General features: G+C 38.2%; 1 protein-coding gene across 21 annotated transcripts in view; it reads right to left on the minus strand.

The window, feature by feature from the left end:
• FSD1L (fibronectin type III and SPRY domain containing 1 like) overlaps window positions 1-26,057 on the minus strand; it is a 96,125-nt gene that overhangs the window by 25,033 nt on the left and 45,035 nt on the right. For 12 of the 21 annotated variants that reach the window (XR_004971191.1, XR_004971192.1, XM_036330127.1 and 9 more), the window contains 3 exons: window positions 8,107-8,313; window positions 4,592-4,651; window positions 516-719 (listed from right to left, as the gene is read on the minus strand). Coding sequence is in view for 19 of the 21 variants with exons in the window: in XM_036330127.1 (XP_036186020.1) it covers window positions 516-719; window positions 4,592-4,651; window positions 8,107-8,313 (471 nt within the window). In the remaining 2 variants the exon portion in view is untranslated. Of the gene's footprint in view, window positions 1-515; window positions 720-1,996; window positions 2,227-4,591; window positions 4,652-8,106; window positions 8,314-8,795; window positions 9,403-10,050; window positions 10,359-13,577; window positions 14,255-14,293; window positions 14,487-14,510; window positions 14,655-18,189; window positions 24,139-26,057 lie in introns of those variants that run through there. The other 9 variants (XM_036330135.1, XM_036330134.1, XM_036330140.1 and 6 more) reach the window with 8 other exon arrangements.

Raw genomic sequence — 26,057 nt, forward strand, 5'->3', positions numbered from 1 at the left:
GATGGACAGTATCACCATCCCTTGCTGTTACCTTCCGGCCTTGAACTTGAACCTGGTGCCTGAGAGCTAGGACAGCTGTCCCGTGAAGGTGAGAGAAAGGAAGAATGAACTTCAGTGATGCAAGGCCTGATGCCAGTGGCCACCAACAGCCACCAACCTTTATACAAGAAAAATAAATTCCCTATTCACTTAAGCTATTATTTTTTATATTTTTTTTATTTCAATTACCGTTGATATTCAGTATTATATGAGTTTCAGGTGGCCAGCATAGTGGTTAGACATTTATGTAACTTATGAAGTGATCCCTTGATAAGTCTATACCCCCCTGACACCACACACAGTTATTAAAATATTATTGACTATATTTCTATGCTTAAGCTGTTATTCTCTTATTACTTACAGCTGGAAATATTCCTAACACAAGTTATAAAAAGCTTTAAACATTTTTTTAATGTTTTACATTTATCATATTATTTTGTAAAGACATTCCATTATCTGAAAGCAAATCATCTTACCTCATTCTTCCACAGGTGATACTGTAGAGCAAAGGCAGTAAAGTCTCTTGGAACACAGAAAAAGTTGCATTCTGAAGTGGAGCCATGAGAAGTATTTTTTACTTGTTCCAAGTTTTTATTAATCAATTCCAGAATCAAAGGATCAATAAGGAACACGGGTACATTTTGGCTCGATGTTAGCATAATAAACTTTTTAACTGCACGCTGTTTGAGAGGAAAAAAATCTCCTTAATTCTACTAAACCAATAAAATAATCTAATTTCTTATTAAATTGTATTCATTGATTTTAAAAATACGTATAGAATGTTTTCTCAGTAGACACCATCCTTACTAATTAAAATAATAATAATACACAGTTTCTATAGTCTATTAAGGAAGATGAACAGATATTTATAAAGCAAAATAAAATACATGCAATATTTTATAAGGTACAGAACAGTAAGCTACTAATTAATTGTAAACAAAAGGGTAAGAAAATCGTTTTGTTTGTTTTTTTTTTTAAATATATTTTATTGATTTTTTTACAGAGAGGAAGGGAGAGAGATAGAGAGTTAGAAACATCGATGAGAGAGAAACATTGGTCAGCTGCCTCCTGCACATCTCCTACTGGGGATGTGCCCGCAACCCAGGTACATGCCCTCGACCGGAATCGAACCTGGGACCCTTCAGTCCGCAGGCCGACGCTCTATCCACTGAGCCAAACCGGTTTCGGCAAGAAAATCTTTATAGAGAAAGTGGTATCAGAGATGAAACTTCAAGCTTACACATTTTTCTCTTGGTATTATTAGCTAAATCTTTTCAAGCAAACGTGGAAGATAAGATACCATATCTGTCAACCTTTTAAAAACAAAAAATCAATTGTATGTGCATACTGCTTAATAATCTTTCTAAACAAATACCTCAATTAAAATATATTGCCAACTTGACCATCCCCATATACAATTCAACTTTCTAATTATTCTACAATATTTTTAGACATTTTTGTGCTGGCTAGTAAGCAGTCCTCTACTGAAAAAATAAATTTTAAAATTAGAATAGAAACAGACTAAATCACACTGAGTACCTAAGAGGAGCAAACAGTAGCAAACAGTAAATACTCAGAGTAAATAATACCTAAGAGTAGCAAAAATAAATAGAATAAAGGGTGTGTACATTATAGCTTAAAAGCTTACTTCAGTGCAAGCAATTATGATCTCAAAGAAATGTATGCCTTCAAAAAAGAAAGAAAATTATAGACCGCCAGCCTTCATGAACATAGATACAAAAATACTTAACAAGACATTGAAAATCAATTCCAGTCGTTTTTTTTAAAAAGACGAAAAAAAAAAAAAAAGTAAATATCATGACCAAGTAGAATTTATACCAGGAAAAAAAGACAGCATTTGAAAATCAGTTAATGAAACTCATCATATCAACAGAATAAAGGAAGAAAAATCTATAAGAATTTTAATACAGAAAAAGTATTTGACAAAATTCAATACCTATTAACCATTAAGAACTCCCAGCAAATCAGGAATAGAACACTTCCTTAATTTGATGAAAGGTATGAACCAAAAATCTATTATTGAGTTGTAGAAGTTCTTTATTTATCACTGATACTAGTTTTTTGTCCAATATGTTTTGCAAATATTTTCTAGCCTTTGGCACATCTATTCATTTTCTTAATGCTGTCTTTTGATAAGAAGTTTTAAATGTTGATAGTCTGATTTATTTTATTTTTTCTTTTTGGTTCTTGCTTTTTGTGCTTTACACTAGGAGAATAAAAGAGAAAAAAATGGTTTTGGAAGAAAGATGATGAGACGACAGACACTAGTACAAATAAAGTGCTTAATAAATGTTTGTTGAATGAATCTCTTTCAGCTTGGTGTTAAATACAAACATGATGAACACATATACGGCTTTATTATGATTATTAATATAAATGTAGATTAGAGCAGGCTCAAAGAGAGATTCACCTTCAAAATCCAACTTCCAGGTTGCTATCAATGAAATCACCAATGCTCCTTGGAAACAGATGTCCAATGAACTCTAAATCCAATTAATTCTAAATCAACATGACTATTATCATCTGGCCTTCAGTATTTAGTTTGTTTACAAGAAAGAAAAATGTCTTGTTGAAAACAAGACACTAGGATAGCCTGCCTATTCATCTGCCAGTATATACAATTTTATCAGAACCTGAGTGGTTTGGTGGGACTTGTTCTTAGTGAAAGGCTAGGTCCTAATAATTCATTCTAGAATTTTATAAGGGCTCAGTATTATACTTATTGATCAGATTTCAATAAGTACCTTTTATTCCTTCTAAAATATTAGAATAAAAGTATTTCAGTACTTCTTTCCCTGTGATTTTGCAACTATTATAAAGAGTGATTTTTAGTACTCTGAGCTGCTCTCATGTACCTTGAAGTAAACCCTTTTTAAAAAAATACATTATTTTCTTCCACCTCAAGAATAATTCCCTGAATGAAAAGGATGGGGCTGCCCTACTTTTTCCTGTTATGTTAAGCTTTAAATGATTCACAAATCCCATTAAAAAATATATCAGTGAATTTGCACCCCTGCTGACTGCTTTATATACCAAAGGTTTCGGAAATGTTGTTGGTTAATCCGGACAGAGTAAAAGCTTCTATCTCACTGATGCTATTTCAGCTTTAAAACATTTTCTAAACATGCTCTTTCAATTTACATATGAGGACTCTTAATAAATGGCAAACCTGGAAAGTACATATAACCAAAGTATCATCATACTTTAGAATGTTAAAATTTATGATAGAGAATCCCCATTATCTTCAGATGGGTATATTTCCCAGCTGCTAAATACAGAATTTCAAATTTCAACACATTATTTCACTCACAGGACAATAAACCTGGTCCAAGTATATTATATATGTGTTTTTCTCAATGGTGGGATGAGGTAGAGTAGGGCTAGATGGAATGCACAAAATGCCCCTTTTTATTTCCTCTGCTAGAGTCTTTACAACTGTGACTGGGGACCATGCACTCCAAGTGTACCATACTTCCCTTTCCCTCAGACTAGCCTAAGTACATAGAGCAAAACATCTGCTATGTTCAGTAACTAAAAGTTCACATTGAAATATCTACCTATGGTGTCAGGTGGGTGCTACACTTATCAGGGGGGTCACTTTGTAAGTTTAATATAATATTGAATGTGAACTGTAATTGAAATACTGTTTTTAATGTTTTAAAGTTCACACTAATACTTCTAGGCTTGATAGTTGAGGAACCTAATAATAGAATATCTCAGTCTTTACCCTTGAAACAGTTCAAATCCAATTGGTGCCACCAATGACCTAAAATTATCACTAATACTTTATTGCTGCTGGTGACTTGAAAGCCTACTTCTAAGCTACAGCTTTTCATGTTTCTGGTTAAACAGAAGCCAAAGACTGAGAAATATCTGGTCATATCCAAAATGTATACTAACAGGATAAATTTAATTTTGTATTAGTAACCTAGCATTGTTTTTCATTCTAAGTTTAGAAAAAAAAAAAAGGGTAAGCAACTATGTTTTATAAATGTGTAGGCTCTGAAATTAATAAACCAAAACAGAGATATATTGTAATATTGCTAGTTTCCCTTATCTTATAAAGGAAACATGTTGAATAGGTTTTTATTCCTAATCATTATTTTATAGTTCAATTCTTTTTTTTTTAAATTTACAAATATTTAGTGGGGGAAATGTTTTTCTTTTTATAGTTCAATTCTTAATAACATATTTATTCATTTGGGGAAGCTCTATAGCTCAGTAAATGAGGGTTTGGGAGGCAAACAGAAATCTGGACTCAGTCACTTACTAACAACCTAACCTGACTCTCTCTCAGTGAACTAAGGATAACAATGTACTGACTTGTTAGAGTTTCCATGAGGACTAAATGAGATACTGCCTATAAAGCACTTGGCATAGGGCCTTGCCCCTTCCCCTTGACCACCTACCCCCACTCCTCACCAAGGTAGCTATTATCACTGTCATCATTCAGCAAATACTTATTGAGTATATAAACGAATAAACTAAAATGAACATTGTAGTTAAGGAATTTCTTGCTTATTGTACATACCCACTGTATGCTATCAAATCCAATTCGGCTTCCTTTGGATTTTGATAAACCAGCTCCATTCTAGGAAGATAACAAAAGAACATTTTGGTAAGTTCAGTAACCAGCAAGAAACATTACATTTAGGGGAGGCATGAGATTCAAACTGCGTAACTGGTTCATAGTCTATAATATTAAAAGTGTAATATGCTAATTAGACCGGAGGACCTTCCAGATGAAGCCGGGGCTTCGAGGGAAGCTCGGGTCCCGGGTGCCTGCCAGCAGCCAGAGGGAAGCCTGGGTCCCGGGTGCCAGAGGGAAGCTGGTGTCAGCAGTCAGGGGAAGGAAGGCCTACTCTTGCACGAATTTCATGCATCGGGCCTCTAGCCATTAATAAGCATTCAGCAAATATCTATTTTCATAGAGTTATGAGCTAAGAATTCTACAATTATACATCTATCCAAGATAGAAAACAATGACAGATTGCAATAAGCTAATTAAGTTGTTAAACAATAAAATATATATGGCCAACATCTCCAAACTAATGAATTTCCATCAATAAATAGCAAACTCTTTGCTATTCTAAATTTCTTTTGGGGGATTAGGGTTTTTCCATTTAGCTCTATGTCCCTAAATTCAGCTTATCTCCACACAATGAGTTAGTGTTAGGGCACCGTGGCAAAATGGTAAGAAAGTATAATAATATTTATGAGCAGCTCCTAAGTGCACGTGTTTGACACTTCCATACATGAATAATGTGCTCTCATCTATCCCACATAACAGCCCTGCACAGCAGGCATTGTTTCTTTTTCACAGCTCCAATGCCCATACTTTTCCTAACATACATCTTTATTTTTTTTAAAATATATTTTTATTGATTTCAGAGAGAAAGAGAGAGAGAGACAGGGAGAGAGAGGGAAACATCAATGATGAGAGAGAATCATTGATCGGCTGCTTCCTGCACGCCGCCTACTGGGGATGGAGTCAACAACCCAGGAATGTGACCTGACCAGGAATCAAACCATGACCTCCTGGTTCATAGGTCAATGCTCAACCACTGAGCCAAGCTGGCTGGGCAAATATTGAGGTTTTTAAAAAAATGTTTTTTAAAATATTCAGGCCTAAAGAATCAGTTTTCATCAGATAAGCCCAAAATACTTTGAAAGTGACAGGAAAAAGAATGTCTAATGTCTAGAGAAAAGAGGGAAACTGTTTCAAGCTCAAAGAAGATCCAAGAGGTTTCTTATGTCTTGAATGTGTTCTTTCTCTACAAGGTATAAAAGGGAGGATATTGAAGAACAATTAGAATAGTCTCACCCTAAAAATGAAATGTGCTCCAAGTTTCTAAAAAGGCTCATCTCACCTTAAACCACAAACTAACTCAAGGGCAGGGAGGAAATCCAATTCACCTTTGCATTGCCATGTCTATCATGGTGCGGGGTAATTAGTAAAAGCTCAATAAAAGTTTGTTAAATGGAGGGGAGGAGGGAAGAAAGGAAGGAGGGATATACTGAGTAATTAAAGCAGGGTCAGAACTGGTCTCTCATCACAAGCTCAGCAATTTAGACAGTAACATTTTAATAGCAAGGGATATTTGAGAAAAAAACAACAAAGAGGCAGCTCTGTAATTCCCATCAGTATAAAAACAGGATATTGCCCTAACCCAGTGACAGCGAACCTTTTGAGCTCGGCATGTCAGCATTTTGAAAAACCCTAACTTAACTCTGGTGCCATGTCACATATAGAAATTTTTTTATATTTGCGACCATAGTAAAACAAAGACTTACATTTTTGATATTTATTTTATATATTTAAATGCCATTTAACAAAGAAAAATCAACCAAAAAAATGAGTTTGCATGTCACCTCTGACACGCGTGTCATAGGTTCGCCATCACTGCCCTAACCGGTTTGGCTCAGTGGATAGAGCGTCGGCCTGCGAGCTCGAGGGTCTCAGGTTTGATTCCAGTCAAGGGCATGTACCTTGGTTGCGGGCACATACCCAGTAGGGGGTGTGCAGGAGGCACCTGATCGATGTTTCTCTCTCATCGATGTTTCTAACTCTCTATCCTTCTCCCTTCCTCTCTGTAAAAAATCAATAAAATATATTTTTTTTAAAAATAAATAAAAATAAAAACAGGATATTATCCTCCCTTTCTTAAAACAATTTTTTAAAAACCCTCTTGACTTCTCTTTTCCCAACTAACAATTTTCTGTCCTTTATTAGAGCAAAACTCCGAATGGCTGTGTGTTTTCATTGCCTCTAATTGCTCTCCTTCCACGAATTCACTTGAGCTTAAATTCACTCCGGACTTGTCTGATTTGATCTATCACGAATTGCTGTTCGCTCTGCTTCTCTTAAACATTGCATTAACGTGGCCCTCAGGATCCCCATATGTTTGGTCTCCCTGCTATTTCTCTCTGGCGACTCCTTCTGAGCCTCATTTCCTGTTCTTACCACCTTCCTGACATGCTGGAGGCTACCAAAGCTCAGACCATGAAACTTTCCTCTCTCGTTCACTCTACGTTCACTTCCTTGGTAACCTGTCTACTCCCATGGCTTTAAATACCATCTCCCAATTAATATTCCCAACTAGACTAGTTCTTTGAAATCCAAACTTATATACCCATTGTCTATTCACTTGGATGTCAAATAGGCATCTCAAGCTTTACATGTGCAAAAAAACCCCCTCCTGATCATCACTATTCCTCAGTTTCTCCTAGTCTTTCCCATCTCAGTAAACAACTTCTACTTTCCAATTATCTAGACCAAAAATACTATAGAGTTCCCCAATCTTTTCTGCCTTTCATATCCTACACCTAGCCCACCAACAAGTCCTGATAGCTCTTCTTTCCACTTCTCCACCACTAACACTCTAGTCTAAGCGATCAGCACCTCATGTAAATTACTAGAATCACCCTCTAACTCAGCGGTTCTCAACCTGTGGGTCGCGACCCCTGGGGGGGTGTCGAACGACCCTTTCATAGGGGTCACCTAAGACCATCGGCAAACACATATATAATTACATATTGTTTTTGTGATGAATCACTATGCTTTAATTATGTTCAATTTGTAACAATGACATTGGGGGTCACCACAACATGAGGAACTGCATTAAAGGGCCGCGGCATTGGGAAGGTTGAGAACCACTGCAGTCTAACTGCTCTGTGTTTTGGGTCCTGTTTCTACAATCTATTTTCAACAGAGATGTTCTATCAAACTTATTTATCATTGATTTCTTTTCCATGAGAGGCAATCTGTTTAAAAGAATAAGAATTTTTATATAACTACATCAGAAAACTCCAATAGATTAAACATCACTAAAGCCTGGCACCTTTGACTTTTAGTGTGTTGTTAGAATAACATTTAATTGCAATTTTGAGTTGCTTGCTATACCCACAAAGATGGAAATTGCAGTAAGAAATATTTCTGCAAAGATTTGAAAAACTGTGATTAATTTCTGTGCTGCACAAGGGAAGTATTTAGGAAAACATACAGCTAGAATGACGCCTAATGATGAGAAGAGAGAAAAAAATTACCTTTGCTGATAAATAGTGCTTGTAGTAGTACAACTGAAATAACAGAAACGCAGAACTTGTCAAAGTTAAAAGCGCCAAAATCACGTTCTTATTGATTCTATTCATCAGTCTGTGGTGCTCATTTGGTTGTCTTTTGAAAGTAACCCAGTTGGTTTCATCTTTTTGGATGAGAAGATAATCTTGTTTTTCATGAACAAAAAGATATTTCTAAAGAGGAGACAAAAATCTGTTTTTAATTTTTCACCTCTAATAACCAACAACTTAAGAAAAAGTTATCTAAAGCTCTACAGAACAGTCTTTGATTTGGTAATTTCCTATCCTGAAGAAATAATCAGTTCTGAGATAAAACATGAAAGAGCCGAAACTGGTTTGGCTCAGTGGATAGAGCATTGGCCTGCGGACTGAAAGGTCCCAGGTTTGATTCCGGTCAAGGGCATGTACCTGGGTTGCGGGCACATCCCCAGTGGGAGATGTGCAGGAGGCAGCTGATCGATGTTTCTCTCTCATCGATGTTTCTAACTCTCTATCTCTCTCTCCCTTCCTCTCTGTAAAAAATCAATAAAATATTAAAAAAAAAAAGTTTTTATTAAAAAACAAAACAAAACATGAAAGAATAAAAATGTTTATCATGACATTCTTTACAATTGCAAATAACAAAAACCATAAACAAGATATGTATAAAAACTGACCAGCAGAGATTAGGGGCTTCTCCCCCCTAGTTTCTGACTCAGTAGATCTGGTGTGGGACCTCAATTTACATTTCTGACAAGTTCTAGATGCTGCTGCTGCTGCTGCTGACCATGCTGAGAACCACTGCCACAGGGAGAAGAAATCAAGGAAGTTTTGGTCAAGGAACATCATCTGTAGGATAGTTCTTTGTTGTTTTTTTGTCATCTAGGTAGGATGTGATCAGTTTTTACAAATATCCCATGTATGTTTTCAGTTTTTGCAAGTGTAAAGGCCATGAGAAAAATTTTTGTTCTTTCATCTTTAGACCCATCTGATTATTTCTTTAGGACAAGAAATTTAGTATCATTCTACTTCTTCTTACCACTTCTCCACTGTTTGATTTTGGTTAAATATATTTAGTTCTTCAAAGGTTTATCTTTATTCCTTTAAATATACTAACACCTCTATTACTTGATGTCTAAACTTTATGGTTTTGTTCTCTAGCTAAAAATAAGAGGAAACAGCAAATTTAAACTACCCCTTACCTTCTCTTTCAATCCTAACTTTTATTAGTTATTTTTACCTTGTTACAATTCTATTATATTCTACTAGAGGCCCGGTGCACAAAATTCGTGCAGGGGGGTGGGGGGGTGTCCCCTCAGCCCAGCCTGCACCCTCTCCAATCCAGGACCCCTTGGGGGATGTCTGACTGCCAGGGATTGGGCCTAAACCGGCAGTCGGACATCCCTTTCACAATCCTGGACTGCTGGCTCCTAATCGCTCACCTGCCTGCCTGCCTGGTTGCCCCTAACTTCCCCCCTCCCCCTGCCGGTCTGGTTGCCCCCAACTGCCCCCCCCTCCTGCCAGCCTGGTCGCCCCTCACGGCCCCTCCTTTGGCCTGGTCGCCTCTTACTACCCTCCCTGCCGACTTGGTCGCCCCCAACTGCCCCCCCCCCCCCGCCAGCCTGGTCGCCCCTCACGGCCCCTCCTTTGGCCTGGTTGCCCCACGCAGCTTGCTGTTCAGTCGTTTGGTCGTCCCTTACTAACCCCCCCTGCCGGCCTGGTCACCCCATGCAGCCTACTTGTTCAGTCATTTTGTCATCCCTCACTAACCCCGCCAGCCTGGTTGTAGCAGCCATCTTGTGAGGGCATGAGGGTTATTTTGCATATTACCGCTTTATTATATAGGATAACTACAAATTTCACCATTATTTTGGCCTTATTGTTAGTTACTATGTCCCCTGCCCTTTTGCTGTACAATCTCTGTTCACTTACTGGATGGCTGATATTCATCTTCTCACAGTTCATCAAAAAGAACTTCTGGGTATTATTTACCCTGAATTCTTGCATTGTTCAAAAATAATTGTCAATTGACAGTTTGTTTTGAAGTTACAATATCTTTACCCTGATGACTTATAAGCTTTATACCATTCTCCTGTTATGCTAAATATTCCCGACAATATCTGCCTTCCCCCAGCACTCCTGTATATGTTAGTTAATCATTTTAATAGGATGAGCAAAGAATGCATTCCTTATCTTTGAAATTCAATTTTTTAAAAAATATATATTTTATTGATTTTTTACAGAGAGGAAGGGAGAGGGATAGAGAGTTAGAAACATCGATGAGAGAGAAGCATCGATCAGCTGCCTCCTGCACACACCCTACTGGGGATGTGCCCGCAACCAAGGTACATGCCCTTGACCGGAATCGAACCTGGGACCCTTCAGTCCCCAGGCTGACGCTCTATCCAGTGAGCCAAACCAGCTAGGGCTGAAATTCAATTTTTAAAAAACTAATATGTAAAGATGTTGATGACTGTTCTATTAGTTTTTCCTCACTGTGTGCCCTACAGTCTATAGAATCGATTTCTTGTTTGTGCAAAGTTTTCTTAAGGTATGTTTGAATATGTTTCTGTTCCAATGTTTAATTCTCTATTTCCAGAACTACAAGTAAGCACTTGTTTCATCTTTCATTCCCATTTCACTTTGTTCAACTTTCAAAAGCCTGTCATCATGTCCTTTACTAATTCTTTTTGTTTCCAATGTGCCCTTTTACTTCTGATTTTCTTTTTCTTTCCCTTTTGCTATTTCCATTTCTTTTTTATATGTTTTTATTGATTTTTAGAGAGAGAGGAAAGAAAAGGGAAAGATAGAAACATCGGTGAGAGAGAAACATCAACATTGATCAGCTGCTTCCTGCAAGCCTCCTACTAGGGATGGAGCCAGCAACCCTGGCATGTGCCCTGAGAATCCTGGTGCCTGGGTCAATGCACAACCACTGAACCACACTGGCCGGGCTTTCATTTCCTTTCGTGAGCGCTACCAGATCATAATTACCATATACTGTTTTCTTACTACTTCTTCCTAGCTCTTGGGCCAATTAATTTTGTTTCTTATTTTTAAAAAGTAGTTGTTTCATTAAATTTGTTAGACCAATACAGTTTTTTCATGGGGCCTTTGTCACTTTTCTTTTCTCCTTTCTTCTTATAATATTTTTTGTATAGACACTGTGCCCATTTCTTTAATTATTAGTTCTCTTTGAGTGATGTGAGCTCCTTCCTGGTCAGTTACTTGGAAGATAGTGGAAGGAAGAAGCAAGCTGTGTTCCGATCCAGAGGATACTCTCTGGAACACAAGAAAGCTCTTTATGACAGAGCGTTTTGTGCATGTTTATGTGTGGGAGAGACAGAGAGTACATGTGTGAGAATAACTATGAAAAAGGTGTTTGGCCATAACTTCTTGCCTCACCAAGAGAGCGCTACCTTCAAAGACAGTGTATCTGCTTGCTGTCTCTTGGGCTCCTTTCTTGCTGGTTCACGATGCCAAACAATACACGGAAGCGCCCACTGCCTTCCTACGCATCCTGACCCCACTGCAAACAGATCTCTCTCCTCCTTCTCGTTCGGCCAGCTCTACCTGAGACTCTTCTACCAACATCCTCTTTTAATTTCTTCCTGCTTACATCTGACAACCATTTCTCAAATATTTTGATTTGAGGAGACAGGACTCCTAGTTTCATTCAAGCTGTGACCTTTGTCTTTATTCGCCTTGCTTTTTCAAAGTAATTTCAGATAGCAGAGGGCACAAATGACTTTACTTTGCCAACTTAAATCAGAAGTATTGGTTTGGGGTCTTAAAACAAGTCAAATGAGCTTCCAGAGCTGAAGCCTATATAAAGCAGATACTCTAAGAAATTGTATTAGGCCAATAAACCACTTGAGAGAAATTACATCAACAGTGACATGAATAATCCACTAGAGCTACAGATAATTCACATGTGGGGCAAAAGTAGGTTTACCCCTGTGAGTACACAAAACTTTGAGTTTATTCTTGTATTATTAGTTTTAATTACTGTATTATTTTCTACACAAACAACTGTAAACTCACTTTTGCCCTCCCCCCTGTATATTAAGCAAAGATAACTGAATATATCATGATCATTTTCTATCTCCTAAAACTTGGAAAACAAGCAACATAAAATAACAGTGATGATATTAAATTTTGTTGTCAGAGAAAATCTAAAATAAAACAATAAACTCTGATAAAGGCAGCTCACAAGATAATATCCTTCATTTTCAAGATTTCAGCTCAGCTTCTTGTACGTGTATAAATCGTGCATCAATGTATACCAATTCCTAATGAAATCTAAAGTGGCATTCAGGCTGTGTCAGAGCTCAGCCTCTTCTACGCCTGAATTAATAACTGGGAAAGAAAGCATAAAAGGCCCATATAAACCACTACACAAACATAAAGTTCAAATTAATATCTTGTTCTCTTTGGACACATCTCTAATCTAAATTAATTCTTACATGAAATAAGCCTCCAAAACACATCATCACTTAACTGCATTTTTATTATCAAGATGATATCCAATTAACTACACTTCATTATTTTCTATAAATGCCAAGGCAATTCAAATGCAAAAAAGGAATATTCGCCTGTCAAAACATTCCGTTTTGCTAGCACTATCTCTACATTAGGAATGGCGTTACTCCTTTAAAACGAATAATGTGACACTTAAAAAAATAAGATACTCAAAAACTTTTCGCTGGTTCTCTACTACCTACAAATAAAGTGCGAATTCCATACAATGGCGTCCAAGGGTATTCGCAACCTGACTGAACACAGGCGAGTTTTCTAGGCTTTCTCCCTCCTCACACTCTCCACGGTTTGGCCCACGTATTCCTGGAGCACATCCCGCACCTGCCAGCCTCCTTGCCTTTTATTCCCTCTTGTCTGAAATGCTCCCGTCCATTTCCACAAAACCAGTTCTACACCTCTTCTCGGAGCTCCTCTCAAATGACCCTTCTTTTGTGACATCTTCCACGCTCTGCCCAATCAGGAGGGACCTCTTCTCGCTCTAAAGCCCTACTCTCGCCTTGCAGGGAATAAATATTTACTCTCTATCGTAGCAGGCCAAGACGCCAAAGAACTGTTAAGCACTGCAGGTAAAATGACAAATACCATACAGTTCCTGTCTTCTAAGGGTTTAGAGGTGAGCGCGAGTTTTCTACAGGAAGCATGGCTATGAGCCTAAGTGGCCCAAGCAGCTACGAGTCCCAATGCAAACACGAGGTTCAGATAAAGATGGTGTCTTCCCGCACAGAACTGTTCTCAGAGGACGTGGGCGCTGCCTGTACCGAGCGCACGAACCGGGACTGGGCGGTGGAGGAGGAACGGGCGGGTCCGTTTCCCAGCGGGATCTGTCATGGGCCACGGGTGTCGGAGCCGTCCATCCCCTCCCCTGCGGTAGCCACAGCCCGACTGGCCACCTCCGAACACACACACACACACACACACACCCCTCCTCGGCAATTTCACTCTGTGTCAAGACGCGAAAAAGGCTGTAGAAAGCAGGAAGAACCTGCTGTCATCTCGGTTCTCTTTTTACATCTGCGGAAACGGAGGCTCAACGAGCAATGAGCTCTCCTGTTCCTGGAGAAACTGACGATGGCGATGGCATCCGAGCCCAGTTCTCCAGACGCCCGGCCAACGCTCCCCGCGGTCACCTCTACACCGGCCGGGTCTTCCCTCCGCCCCGACCGATGCCGCGCCCAAAAGCGAGACGTCCGAGCCGGGAAACTTCATGCAGCAAGGCGAGCAGCGTCCCCGCGGTATGGAGCACAGAAAGGGGGTGCTTCCGAAACACCTTCCAAATGAACGAAAAGCTGAACCCAGGGGGAAGCATCAGGAGAGAGGGGGGGCAGTTGATCAAATGACGCCTCCCGGTAAAGCTGTAGGAGCTGCGCGGCCCACGGGGGCACCCCCACCCCGGGCATCGCGGTCCCTCCGCTGAGGCCCACGCCCGGGCCACTGCCCTGACAGGCAGGGCGCCCACCGGCCCCCGCACCTCCGCGCCGGGGCACGCGCCGGCCCATGGCTCCCCCGCCCGCCGCCAGGTCTCCCGCCCTTCCCCAGGCGGCTTTCCCGACCCGCTCCAACACCACTCCCCCACCGGGTCCTCCAAGGGTCTGGGTCGCCCCCCACGACGGAACCCGTCCCACTCCGAGGATTTTACTTGCTGACACGCCCCGGAGCGTGGGAAGGACCGCCCGAGGGGACGTCCGCCACGGGGCGCTCGGGGACCGACCCCGAGGGGCCCCTCCCGGAGCGCGCTCACCCCGGGGCCCGCCCCGACCGCCGGGGGACGCCCTGCGAGGACACCCGAGCCCCAGGCGTCACCTGCCTGACACACCCGCCCATCCCCGGCGACCGCAGAGCCTCCCGTCTCTTACCTCACCGACGGCGGCGGTAACTGCTTTACGGCACTCACGGCAACCGCTGCAAAAGGGGCCGTCAAGTGCGGGGCGGCGGGCGCGCGCTGGTGGGTGTCGGAGGCCTTCCCACCTTCCCCGGCCGCCTCGGCGCGTCCGCGACTCCTGCAGGGCCTCCCCCCCTGTGCCCCCCCCCGCCCTCCCCGCAGCGCAGGGCTGAGCCCGAGGCGGCCCGCGCCTTTAGGGAGCGGACCGAGGATCGGAGAGGCACCTGCCGAGCTGTTTGCAGATGAAAACACAGGCTGCCAGTTCAATGTGAGTGCCAGGTAACGACGAATACTTCTCAGGATAACGCCCTGACCGGATTGGTGCCCTCAGGTGCGGTGGGTGCGTGGGAACCCGCAGCTGCGTTTTCGTTGCTCAGGAGGTTGAAGGGCACGCGCGGCACCCACGCTCCCACGCTCCCGCGGCTGGTGGGCCCGGTTCGGTCTGGGATGGACACGCACGCGGTTCCGGAACCGGCTCTCTACCTTCTAACAGTGTAATTAACCCAAAAGACCAGCTGTCAATCAACTTTGACGTGAATTTTGGAAACTATAACGCATTAAATGGTAGTAATTTCTACAAAAATTATCAGCTTATAGTAAAAACTGAAAATACTCCCCTCATATATTTGTCTTCTAAACTGACTTTTGGAAGAGTATAAAAAATGAAAAATCTTTTTCCTATTTCCCAGGGTTATGACCAGCAGTTTGTTTTTCCTTCCAGGAAATTTGTGTACGTACAAGGTTATTCTGGAGAAGTCCTCATTGCTTAGAACTAGTTTTTCTATATTCCTAGAGCTTCTTGTTGGTAGGTTAATAAAAAATGTAGGTAACATCCAGAAGAAGGAAGTTATCACACTAATGGGACCACCGGACACAGGTGTTAACTTTAGGGACCTAAAATGGGAAATTTTGAGCATCCAAATGAGTAACTGGTATTGACTGAAACACATTAAATATATAAAAATTTTTGCTTCATAATGATTTTTTAAAACTGAAACTCATTAGTCATATTTGAAAGATTCCAGACCACCAACTCATTATCCTGAAACTTGATAAAGGAAAAAATAAGTATTTATCCTGCCTTTCTTGTATGAATTGCATTTCAGTGTAACCAAAATGCTAATGAAAATCACATCTGATAAATAATGAATGATTGAACAAACACCAGTTTGTTACTCCAATGAAATAATACAAAGGACAACACTCACCAATAGATGCTAAAATTAAGGTGAAATGTTGATGAGCAACTTTTTAGTAGATGAATTAGGCTGCCACCACCTGAACCCACTGATTAATCTTACCATTAAATCTGGGACAACCAGACATTATCTAAGTCCTAATACAATGCAACAGAAAATACACAACATCACCTGTAAAGGATTCTTGTTTAAAAATTGAATCTACATTTAATAAAACTCTAGATTTAATGTCCGGTATAGAGAAGTGACCAGCATTTAACAAGGGGGACGGAACTACTACAAAATCAGAGATTTAAGAGACATATAACCAAATGCAATGTGTGGACCTTGTCTGGATCCTAATTTGTTGAAAGCCACCATAAAAAACACACGCAATTTTGAGACAACTGAAATTTTAACATATACTCAGTCATTAGATGATATTAGGATTGTTGTTAATTTTACTAAGAATGTTAACAGTGTGGCTGTGCTTAAAAAATAATCATTGATGCATATTGCAATACTTACCATGTCAATTTTAGATACTTTAAAGGATAGCAAACTTTAACAACTGATAAATCTAGGTGACGAGCATAAAGTTATTCATTAATAGCCTCTCCTTTTCTGTATGTTTGAAAATTGTATAATAAAAACTAATATGAAAATAGCCCAGCTAGTGTTGCTCAGTGGTTGAGCATCGACGCAGTGGGGGGGGGGGGGGAGGTGTGTGGGAGGTAGCCAATCAATGATTCTCATCACTGATGTTTCTGTCCCTATCTCCCTCTCCCTTCCTCTCTGAAATTAATAAAAATATATTTAAAAAAAGATAAGATCCCTTCTAGCTTTCACATTAAAAAAAGTGGGGGGGCGGGGGGGGGATAATCATTAGGTTCTTACAAGTAAATACCTTTCAAGGTATTTGTTCCATGTAAATCTAAAAAAGATAAGTTAAAGCAGAGAGTTTACACTGGCCAATATTTTGATTTGAGCTAAGGTCTTTTTAAGCATGGGTTAACCGATCGGAGTTTCTGTTTTTTCTTATGTAAATCACAGACATAATGTATCATCTATAATTTTTAGTGTTTCTTTAAAGTGGACCTGGAACTTAAAAATACAAGGGAAAGAATCTGAACTGAGTCTTAGAGTTTTCTTTTTTACAGTCCTCCCTATCATTTACAATTCTATTGAGCACCTGACTTGACACCAACTTATCTTAGGTCTTCATCTCTAAAGTTTCCCCAACTTTCTTCATAAATAATTTTTCATACTCGTATTTCATTGGATTATGTAATATTTAACATAATTACAGCAATGACTGCTTACTTCTCCAGGATACTAGTGGGGAGTCTGCAGTGAGCCTTCTAGTCAGTATGCTTTAATCTGGTTAGCCAATCCAGTTGAAGGAGGGGTACAAGGATGGGTAAAAACTGCCTTTATTATAAGCAAACATCCATTTTTTAAAAATCACTCAGTTGCAGGGCACACACACATCCTAGACTACCCAACACTGTAGGGCCTGAAGCAAGAGTACAAATGGAGGCCAACCCTGATGTTTTAGTGTCTAAACAGGTAAGAATAAACTAGATTAGCCTGTTCTTCCCCCAAGCCCCTGGGTCTGTCTCCATTTACTTCTAACTTCACCTTTGCCAGAAGGGCCCTGGTATGCATGCATGTGGACTCCCCAGTCTGCATTACTAAGCCACACTCCTCACAAACTCCTGCCCCTAAAGTATGGAGGTGTATACATCTGTAGAGCATGCTGTCTTCAGGATGGACCTGGGAAAGAGGCCTGCATGTGTTCTGGAAGCAAGCTTTGGGTTGGTTCAGCAGGGAATTCTATGCAGAGGAATGCGAACTCTGAGTGGGTGCAATCCTTGGCTCCTTCACTTTTTCATTCCATGGAGGAACCACCAGAGTGAGGATCAGGGCAGGGACTCTTCTTGCCCAAGTCTTAGCGCGTGAATATGCTCACAGTATCATAATATATATATATACTGTTAGACTTGCTTTTTCCATTTCATATCATGAATACTCTTCCATTAACAGCATATTGTGTAACAGCTGTGTAAAGTTTCTTGAAAATTCCACAATCTAATCATCCCAGCAACCTTCTGCATAAGGAGCATAAACACACTACTAGTACCATGTGGTGTGACTATGAAATAGGGCATAGTAAGGGAAACAGAAAAGTAGAGGGCACACAATTTCCTGAGCTCTTATCCCACAGAGATCCAGCTAACATTTATGTGACAAGCTCCAAAGTCCCTAACTTCAAGCATGTTTCACCTTCCATCAATAGCTGCACTGTCCTAAAACGGCAGCTACATAGAACTTGCCATCATTGCATGAAATTCTGTTGAAAGTAGTGCCCCTTTGGGTGCAAAGGAACTATGACTTTTTTTTAGCTTGTCATCCTCAAAAGCACATTGTATATTTTTAATGAGAACTGATAAAATGCACGCACTGAAGCCAAAGAAAGCAGAAAAAGAAGTTTAATTTTTAGATGAGATATTCCAGGTGCTTTTGTAAGAATTTAACTTGGTCATTCTACACAGAGCACACAATCATTTCAACGTACAAATTACTCCACTTTGAAGACACTATTTTAAAGTTAAAAACCATTTAAAAGGCTTTGTCTTGTTTCCAAGGAAAATGAGGCAATATGTGTTTTAAAACACTAGTTTGCAGCACTGAGTGTATTATAAGTAGTTCATGTTTTTCATCCACAACTTAAAATTTTAACCTGAGGAATTAGGATTTTGATTATCAGAACTGCATAGCAAAACCATGTCCAGATGATAACATACCAAATAATCTATAAATAAAGATAACATGTAAACCATTTAATAAATCCAATTTAAAGCAAAACAGTTTTTCTGAGGAGAGACACTAAATGATATCCAGGTTCATGTTTGTTTGTTTGTTTTTAATGACAATGCAACAAAAGTCTAATGTTAAATGGGCACATAGACCTTAAATCATTTATCCAATGACAACAAACTTTAATTTGGTTGCTTGGAAATAATTATTTAGGCCAAATTCAGTCTTTGCATATGTGGCACTGAAGAGTCATAAACTGAAAGTGCAAATGCCTGGATGGAAACAGCTTAGATCATTTATTTATGCTACTATTCTACAGCAACACACACTAATGGTGTGGGAGACATTTTACAGTTATAGAAAGCTGTTACAGAGTACAGGCCTAATGAGAAAATACAAAAAGGCCACATCATGCAAACGAAAGAATGTTAAAGGACACTGTAGTCAGGGTTTTTTTAAAATCATGTTTAAAGTCCTAGTGATACCACTTTAAGCACATGCTTTATCAAAGTAAATGGCATCTAGAAATATCCAAACATTTAAATCCATTATTAACTGAAAATAATCCCTTACATTTATGTAGCATTTTACTGTTGTTGAATCAATTTCATATACTCCATTTCATTTTGTTCCTCACAACAGCCCTGTGAGGTAGGCTGAGTAAGATGTGAGGCAATGGATGCCCAAAGATGAGAAATGATTTATATAGAGGAAATAGATCTAGTGTATGGTAGAGCTAAGGGGATTAATTTTAAATACTTTTTTAAAAATGAAGCCAAATGTTTTTATATTGAGAAATTTTAAAGACTAGTGGTTTTTAATATAAATTACTTTAAAACTTTAGCTATTATTTATCTTACAGTATGAGTTAGGTATAAATTTGATTTTAAAGAGTCTCCCTTAAAAGGTAAACTAGACTCAGTGCTTTGGTACCTAAGAGATATTGGAAAGGTTAAACAAAAAAAACAAAAACAAAACAGATTATTCTCATAGCCCTTAGGCTCTCCGAAAAGTTCCAATATGAATAGAAATGCCTTTTACCAATTACTTACATTTTGACTTAAAAAAAAAAGGTCTAAACTTAAGCTCCAAGCCAAAGTGAACACCACATTCACCTACCTTCTGCCCTACATACTGTGAAATCTTAACGTATGTCTATTCCAAAGGACCAGCTTTTACTGAATGGGTGCCATTAAGAAAATATGTAGTTTAAACTAACATAGCTCAAATGGTTATAAATCAAAAGTTATTACCTTATACTGACCCAGAAATAGTAAATACTGTTTTAATTTAATTGAGTAGTCTGAGGAGAAAGTACTATGGCAATCTCTGGTATTTATAAGCCAATACTAACCTTTATATGGTATGCCCAACACTATCTTTTCAACAAAAACAAAATATAATAAATGTAATCTGTTTAACTCCAAATTACTCAAAAAAACTAAAGTATTTGCATTAATCAAATATTCCAAGTAACAAAGCTATCACAGGTGACATAGCAGGATCACAGATATTGGCATAATGTGAATACTGTAAGATACAAACAACTAAAACTACACTGAACATGAGGTATGCTTCCTGTGATGATTAAAGAAACATTCACGATCTCATAATGCTCTAGCACTGGCATTATGAAATGTACATTTTGTTTAAAAATAACAAATAACTTTATGGTTACTTAGATGTTGAGTAAACTTATGCTGACCATTCACTTCCCTAAAAGAATATATCCAGTGTAAAAATAAAATCAAGGGAGAAACTTTTACAGATCTATTTTATGTGATTACATAAAAATGAACATATTATGTGTAATGTGCTTATCAAAATTTGAATTTTTTAACAAACTGTAACACATTTACCTTTTAAAATTTCTGATTTTTAAGATACAAACTTTGTCATTACATTACCCAAAAGCAGCAAAACTATATGCACAGTAAATCAAACTTCATTAATTTTGGAAATCTGAATATAAAGTTCGACTGCCACATCACAGACTTAAAATAATTGTGGTATTACTTAGCCAAAGAATGAACACTGATCTAACAAATACAAGCTTTCTGAAAAAGAATTGTTATGATTTGAAAATATAGTTCTTAGATTTTCCAGCCTGGAACCACATAATTTATAGTAAGAAGTCTACACTTCCCTCTTCTGAAATGAATACTCTTGAAGTAATCACTTTTCATAATATCCTTTTCCAATTGTTAACCTATGTTTCCGAAAGAAACAAACAATATAAATAACGATAACTTTATGGAAAAAGTATATAGGAAAAAAATCATTCTAGGTATGTCATGAAATAGAGTATCGTAGCCTAATTAAAAGATTTCATGACAAATTATTTGCTTTTATTATTCATACCAGCAAGGATCAGTCACAAAAATTCAAATGATACATGATATTGTTCATGTTTTAATTTCATAAATGAGTCAATAAAACTAAGCCAATATGTTTCTTTTGATGATAACACGGGAAAAACTGTTTATAGAACAAAGTAGGCCAAGTTTAGCTGTACAGCAGCAGTTCACTGTCATAATGGTACACATGCCATCAATTAAACCCATGTACACAGACAGGCATGCCTCTAATATTTTCCATTTGTTTACCTACACTGGGAACATTCAAAGAATCACTGTATATTAAATTTCTATGTGCAGTTATTAAATGTTTGGTATATACATATTTACCAAAAATTAAAGATGTTACATGGTCAGCCCAAAGAATCAAAATGAATTATAAAAGATTTCTAAAGTGCTTAAGGCAATTCCTTCATTTCTTTATCCAATTTACTAAAACTGGTTTGGGATTCAACTGCTAAAAGAGAAATATAATACTAAAAGCATGTTTTTATAAAACACAATTGTTTTAGACCTGTGATACATCCATTACTGTCAACCTCTCATGCATTTCTTTTACAGAAAGCAATCATGTTTGACCTGTCAAAACAAAGAGTAAATAATTAAATAAACCAATAAAGAATGTTTGAAAGGGTATACCAGCTAAACACAATGTATTAAATTGAGCAAAAGAGCTCAATATTTTTAATTTAAATGTCAATGACATATATATATATCAAGTTGAAATAGTTACATTAATTTGAGACTATTTAATTAGGCACTATAGTTCATTTTACTCCAGTGTGAAAATGAAGGTGGCAAATTTTCTCCAGTTTAACACAAATAAACTTATAAACAACTAAACCAAAACCCCACACATTTTGCTCTTTTCTTTTAGAGACCTTTAAGAAGCACAGTAAGAGGTAAGTAAACCTCAGATTCTTATTTTGAATAATAGTATTTCTTCAAGTGAATTTTCCAATTGAGAATTAGAGAATTTTCTATGAAGGGTTTCAAATGATAGCATGAGTACAGGAAAGAATCATATGCACTCCAGCAGCCCCTGATTAGTATCTCCTTTCCCCATGCCCCGGCAATAGAAGCCCTCACCAGTTTAACATAATGGCCTCTGGCTTCAATATCAGTTGACACTGAATGGGATATGGGACATGGAGTAAAAAAGAGCATCCTTAGAGGAAGAAGGCACTGAATTAAATACACATTTATATAAGACTTAATAGTAAACAATTTTATACAAGAATTTCTGGCTTTTTCTGTGTCATTTTTGCTAAAATATACATGTATAACAGTTCACAAAAAGCAGCTCCACCACTAAATTACTGCTTTCAGGTTTGACTCTGTGGAAGATAATTATAACTTCCTGTTTCCTCAGGTCCTGGATAACCTGCTATAGGAAAGAGAACATCCAAAAATTTCTATCGAAATCTTGGAGAAACAAAAACCAAAATTATATTTGTTTGAAGAATCAAAAGAATATCTATTAATATATTTCATTCTCAAAACTCCCTCATAGTCTTTATACTTTTAAAGACAATGGTGCAGATATGAATGTCCTCTTTAAAAACAATACCCAGTTCAAATAAAATTCCTCATTTAGATTTGTTTCAAAATGAACAAAACATCCTATCAGTAATCCATAAAATTTAAGAAAGAATGAGCTATTCCTATTCCGCAGGCCTTTCTGTGGATAGCAACTGTAATGTAAGCAGCGTCGGTCACTCCTTGGAAGAAGGTTGTCATAGTACAACATACTTAAAATGAGGATGAATGTTAAAATGTTCCAAAAATTAAGGAACATACCAATTCAGATCTCTTTAAAACACTCAAGAAATTCTTAAATACTACTGTAATTACAACTTTCAGTTTGGCTCAAAGGATTTGTGTTATAAATTTTAATCAACTTTTAAAAAACAGATATGTTCTCAATAAACATGGGTTTTACTAGTTGTTAACACATTTTTCCTAACTCTGGGGAAGATTATTCTATGTTGATTTTTTTCTAAGTAATGACTGAAAAACTTATATGCCAAATAAGTCAGAGATAGATTTTCCCCCCAAAATACTTGTTTAAACCATTCCATATCTTATCAAAAACATATATAAATGACCAGTAAAGAATAGTTTTAGGCATCTCCCTTTAGAGCCTATCTTTCTTAGGTAAATTTGAGTAGTGTAGGTTTTCCACCTTCTATATAACTTTAATAAACATTCTTCCTACTAAAAATATTAAAAATCAGTAAAGTATTATCAGTTATTACCAAATCCAAGTGGGAATTTTACCAAAGATAACTACTAAAGATAGTGTTAAACTAGTTAGCAAAATCAGAAAATATAAAGCTTTTAAAAATAGTACCCATCATCCAAAATGATGGAATGAAAAGCAGTCTAATTAAATAGGGCAACATATAAAGAATAACCTTTGCTATTGTTAGTGCAGCAGGTAAAACACTGAAATTTGGGTGATTTTAAGCTATTATGTCTAGAAACACTTTCTATCCACTCTTTATTCTGAGTTATAACCACAAGAAAAATACCACGACATTTAGAAAACAGACAATTATATATATTTTAGTCAATAAAACAAAAGAGGATAATTTGGCAAAACTCAACTTATTTATAACGGGGGGAAAACAAATCATTGTAAGAAAACCTGTCTAGAATCCCCAACCAATTTTAATTTTTTGGGAACCTCAGAGGACTGTATATTTTTAAAAGCTTCAGTGTAAGAACTAAATGATTTGCAGTGATAAGAGAAAAAAATGAAGACAAAAGAAGGCAAGATTTAAATGCTTTTTCTTCAGGCCCTAGGGCTACCATATGTAACTAAATATATTAGAAGAGCCAAAGTAATCCAAGAAACACAAAGATGAGTTTCTATTCAAGTAACTATTTAAATACTGCCTTTTTCTCCATTTGCTCTTCAAAATATCAGTTTCTTGCTCAATCTCTGCTTGCTTCTATGACATTGCACAGTAGGTTCCTTTGAATACGTGGTACTGGATGCTTAATGTTAACAGATTCCAGGCCTTAAAGCAGAACGTAGCAAACCTCATTTCCACCACGCATAAGTTTCTATGATTAGACCACCCAAGCAAAAGGAGGGGTGAAGCATTCTGAGTAGGCATTACTGAGTAACAATGTTTAGGCTGCTAGCTGAACCAGTCATGCCATTTTCACTTTTCTGAAGTGTTCTCACAGCACTTGGAACCTGCATCCCAGTACTCAAAGAAAGTCCACCACACCAAACCTAAGAAAAGACAGAAACAAAACTTCAGTCAGATTTCAAATCAAATTAGAATTTAAATGAGCCTTAAATTTCCATCTGAAAGGCAAAATGCCACATATGTGAACATCAGTAAGTTGTAAACTGATAACCTTCATATTTGAACTGAGGGGAAGTGAAAAGGCTAACTCAAGAGTCTTTTAGAATCACAGAAGTCAGAGGGAGTCTTTGTGGTAGCAGAGCCCCCTGGAGCTGCACACAAGACAGGGACCCAAGGGCTGCAGAAATGCAGAGGTGAAACTGGATTAATCTAGGCAAAAGGAATTGGCTATCATTACTGATGCTAACTTTCACAACTAAGAGAAGTGCACAAAGAGCCAACTTCCTTATCCCAGTAACAACTTTAGGTTTTGATAAGGTGTGCCTTGAGACTATAGGAATCTAACACCCTCCCGTTAACAGTAAAATCCATTAGTTTCTTCCCTAGTGTAACAGTAATAACGCTTTTATAATTTTGTAAAGACTTCTGAGAAAAATAAAAATCCAAATAGCAATATCCACATACAATTGTCATATTCTATTTATTATCATGAATATGAATGAGTCTATGAAAGATAAAACTGCTTTGCTTGAGAACAAAGAGCAGTGAATGTTTACAGTGCCTTTATTCAGAACTGCCCAAAACTGGAATGTCCAAATGTCCTTTAACTGGTGAATGGATGAAAAACCTGTGGTACATACATACTTGGAATACTCCTTAGTAATAAAAAAGAAGGGGCTACAGCCCAGCAGGCGTGACTCAGTGGTTGAGCGTCAACACATGAACCAAGAGGTCATTGGTTAGAGTCCCGGTCATGGCACATGCCCAGTTTGTGGGCTCGATCCCCAGTAGGGGGCGTGCAGGAGATACTTTTTCCATGTTTCTATCTCTCTATTCCTCTCCTTTCCTCTTTCTCTAAAATCAATAAAAACGTGTTTGTTTTTAAATGGGGCTACTGACAAACACAACAACACAGATGAATTTCAAATGTACATGGGTGACCTGGAGATTATTATGCTAAGTGAAATAAGTCAGAGAAAGACAAATACCATATGATTTTACTTATATGTAGAATTTAATGAACAAAGTAAACTGACAAACAAAATAGAAACAGAGGCATGGATCCATAGAACAGACTGACAGATCTCAGAGGGCAAAGGGAAGGGGGAATGGATAAAAGAAGGAGAAGAGATTAGTCAAAGAACATATATGCATAGCCCATGGACACAGACAATAATGTGGTGATGGCTGGGGAGGGAAGAGTGGGAGCTGGGTGGAGGTGGGTAAAGGTGGGGGAAATAGAGGGCATCTGTAATAGTGCCAACAATGGGGGGGAAAAGTCTACAAACCATACAATTCCTTTCTATGATATTTTGGAAAAAGCAAAATTTTAGGGACTAAAAACTGGTTAGTGATTGCCAGGGCTGGGTGTGACAGGAAATGTCTACTACAAAGGAGCGTGAAGGAATTTTCTAAGGTGATGAAATGCTCTATGTCAATTGTGGTGGTTATACAACTGTATGCATTTGTCAAATCCTATAGAGCTGTACACTATTGTAAATTGTACCTCAATAAACCTGACTTTAAAAAAGAAAATTAAGCCTAACTGGTGTGACTCAGTTGTTGAGCATTGACATGTGAACCAGGAAGTCACGGTTTGATGCCTGGTCAGAGCACATGCCAGGGTTGCAAGCTCCATCCCCAGTGGGGGGAATGCGGGAGGCAGCCAATTAATGATTCTCTCTCACCCTTGATGCTTCTGTCTATCTCTCCCTTCCTCTCTGAAATCAATTTAAAAAATATATTAAAAAGTTAAAAAGACACTAATAAAAGAGGGAAAAGGAAAGCCAGAGTGGAGAAGATATCTATAATACATATGTTTGGCAAAGGACTCAGACTGTAT

Source organism: Myotis myotis, unplaced genomic scaffold, assembly GCF_014108235.1.
Source record: "Myotis myotis isolate mMyoMyo1 unplaced genomic scaffold, mMyoMyo1.p scaffold_m19_p_12, whole genome shotgun sequence".
In the NCBI taxonomy this organism is placed as follows: Eukaryota; Metazoa; Chordata; class Mammalia; order Chiroptera; family Vespertilionidae; genus Myotis; species Myotis myotis.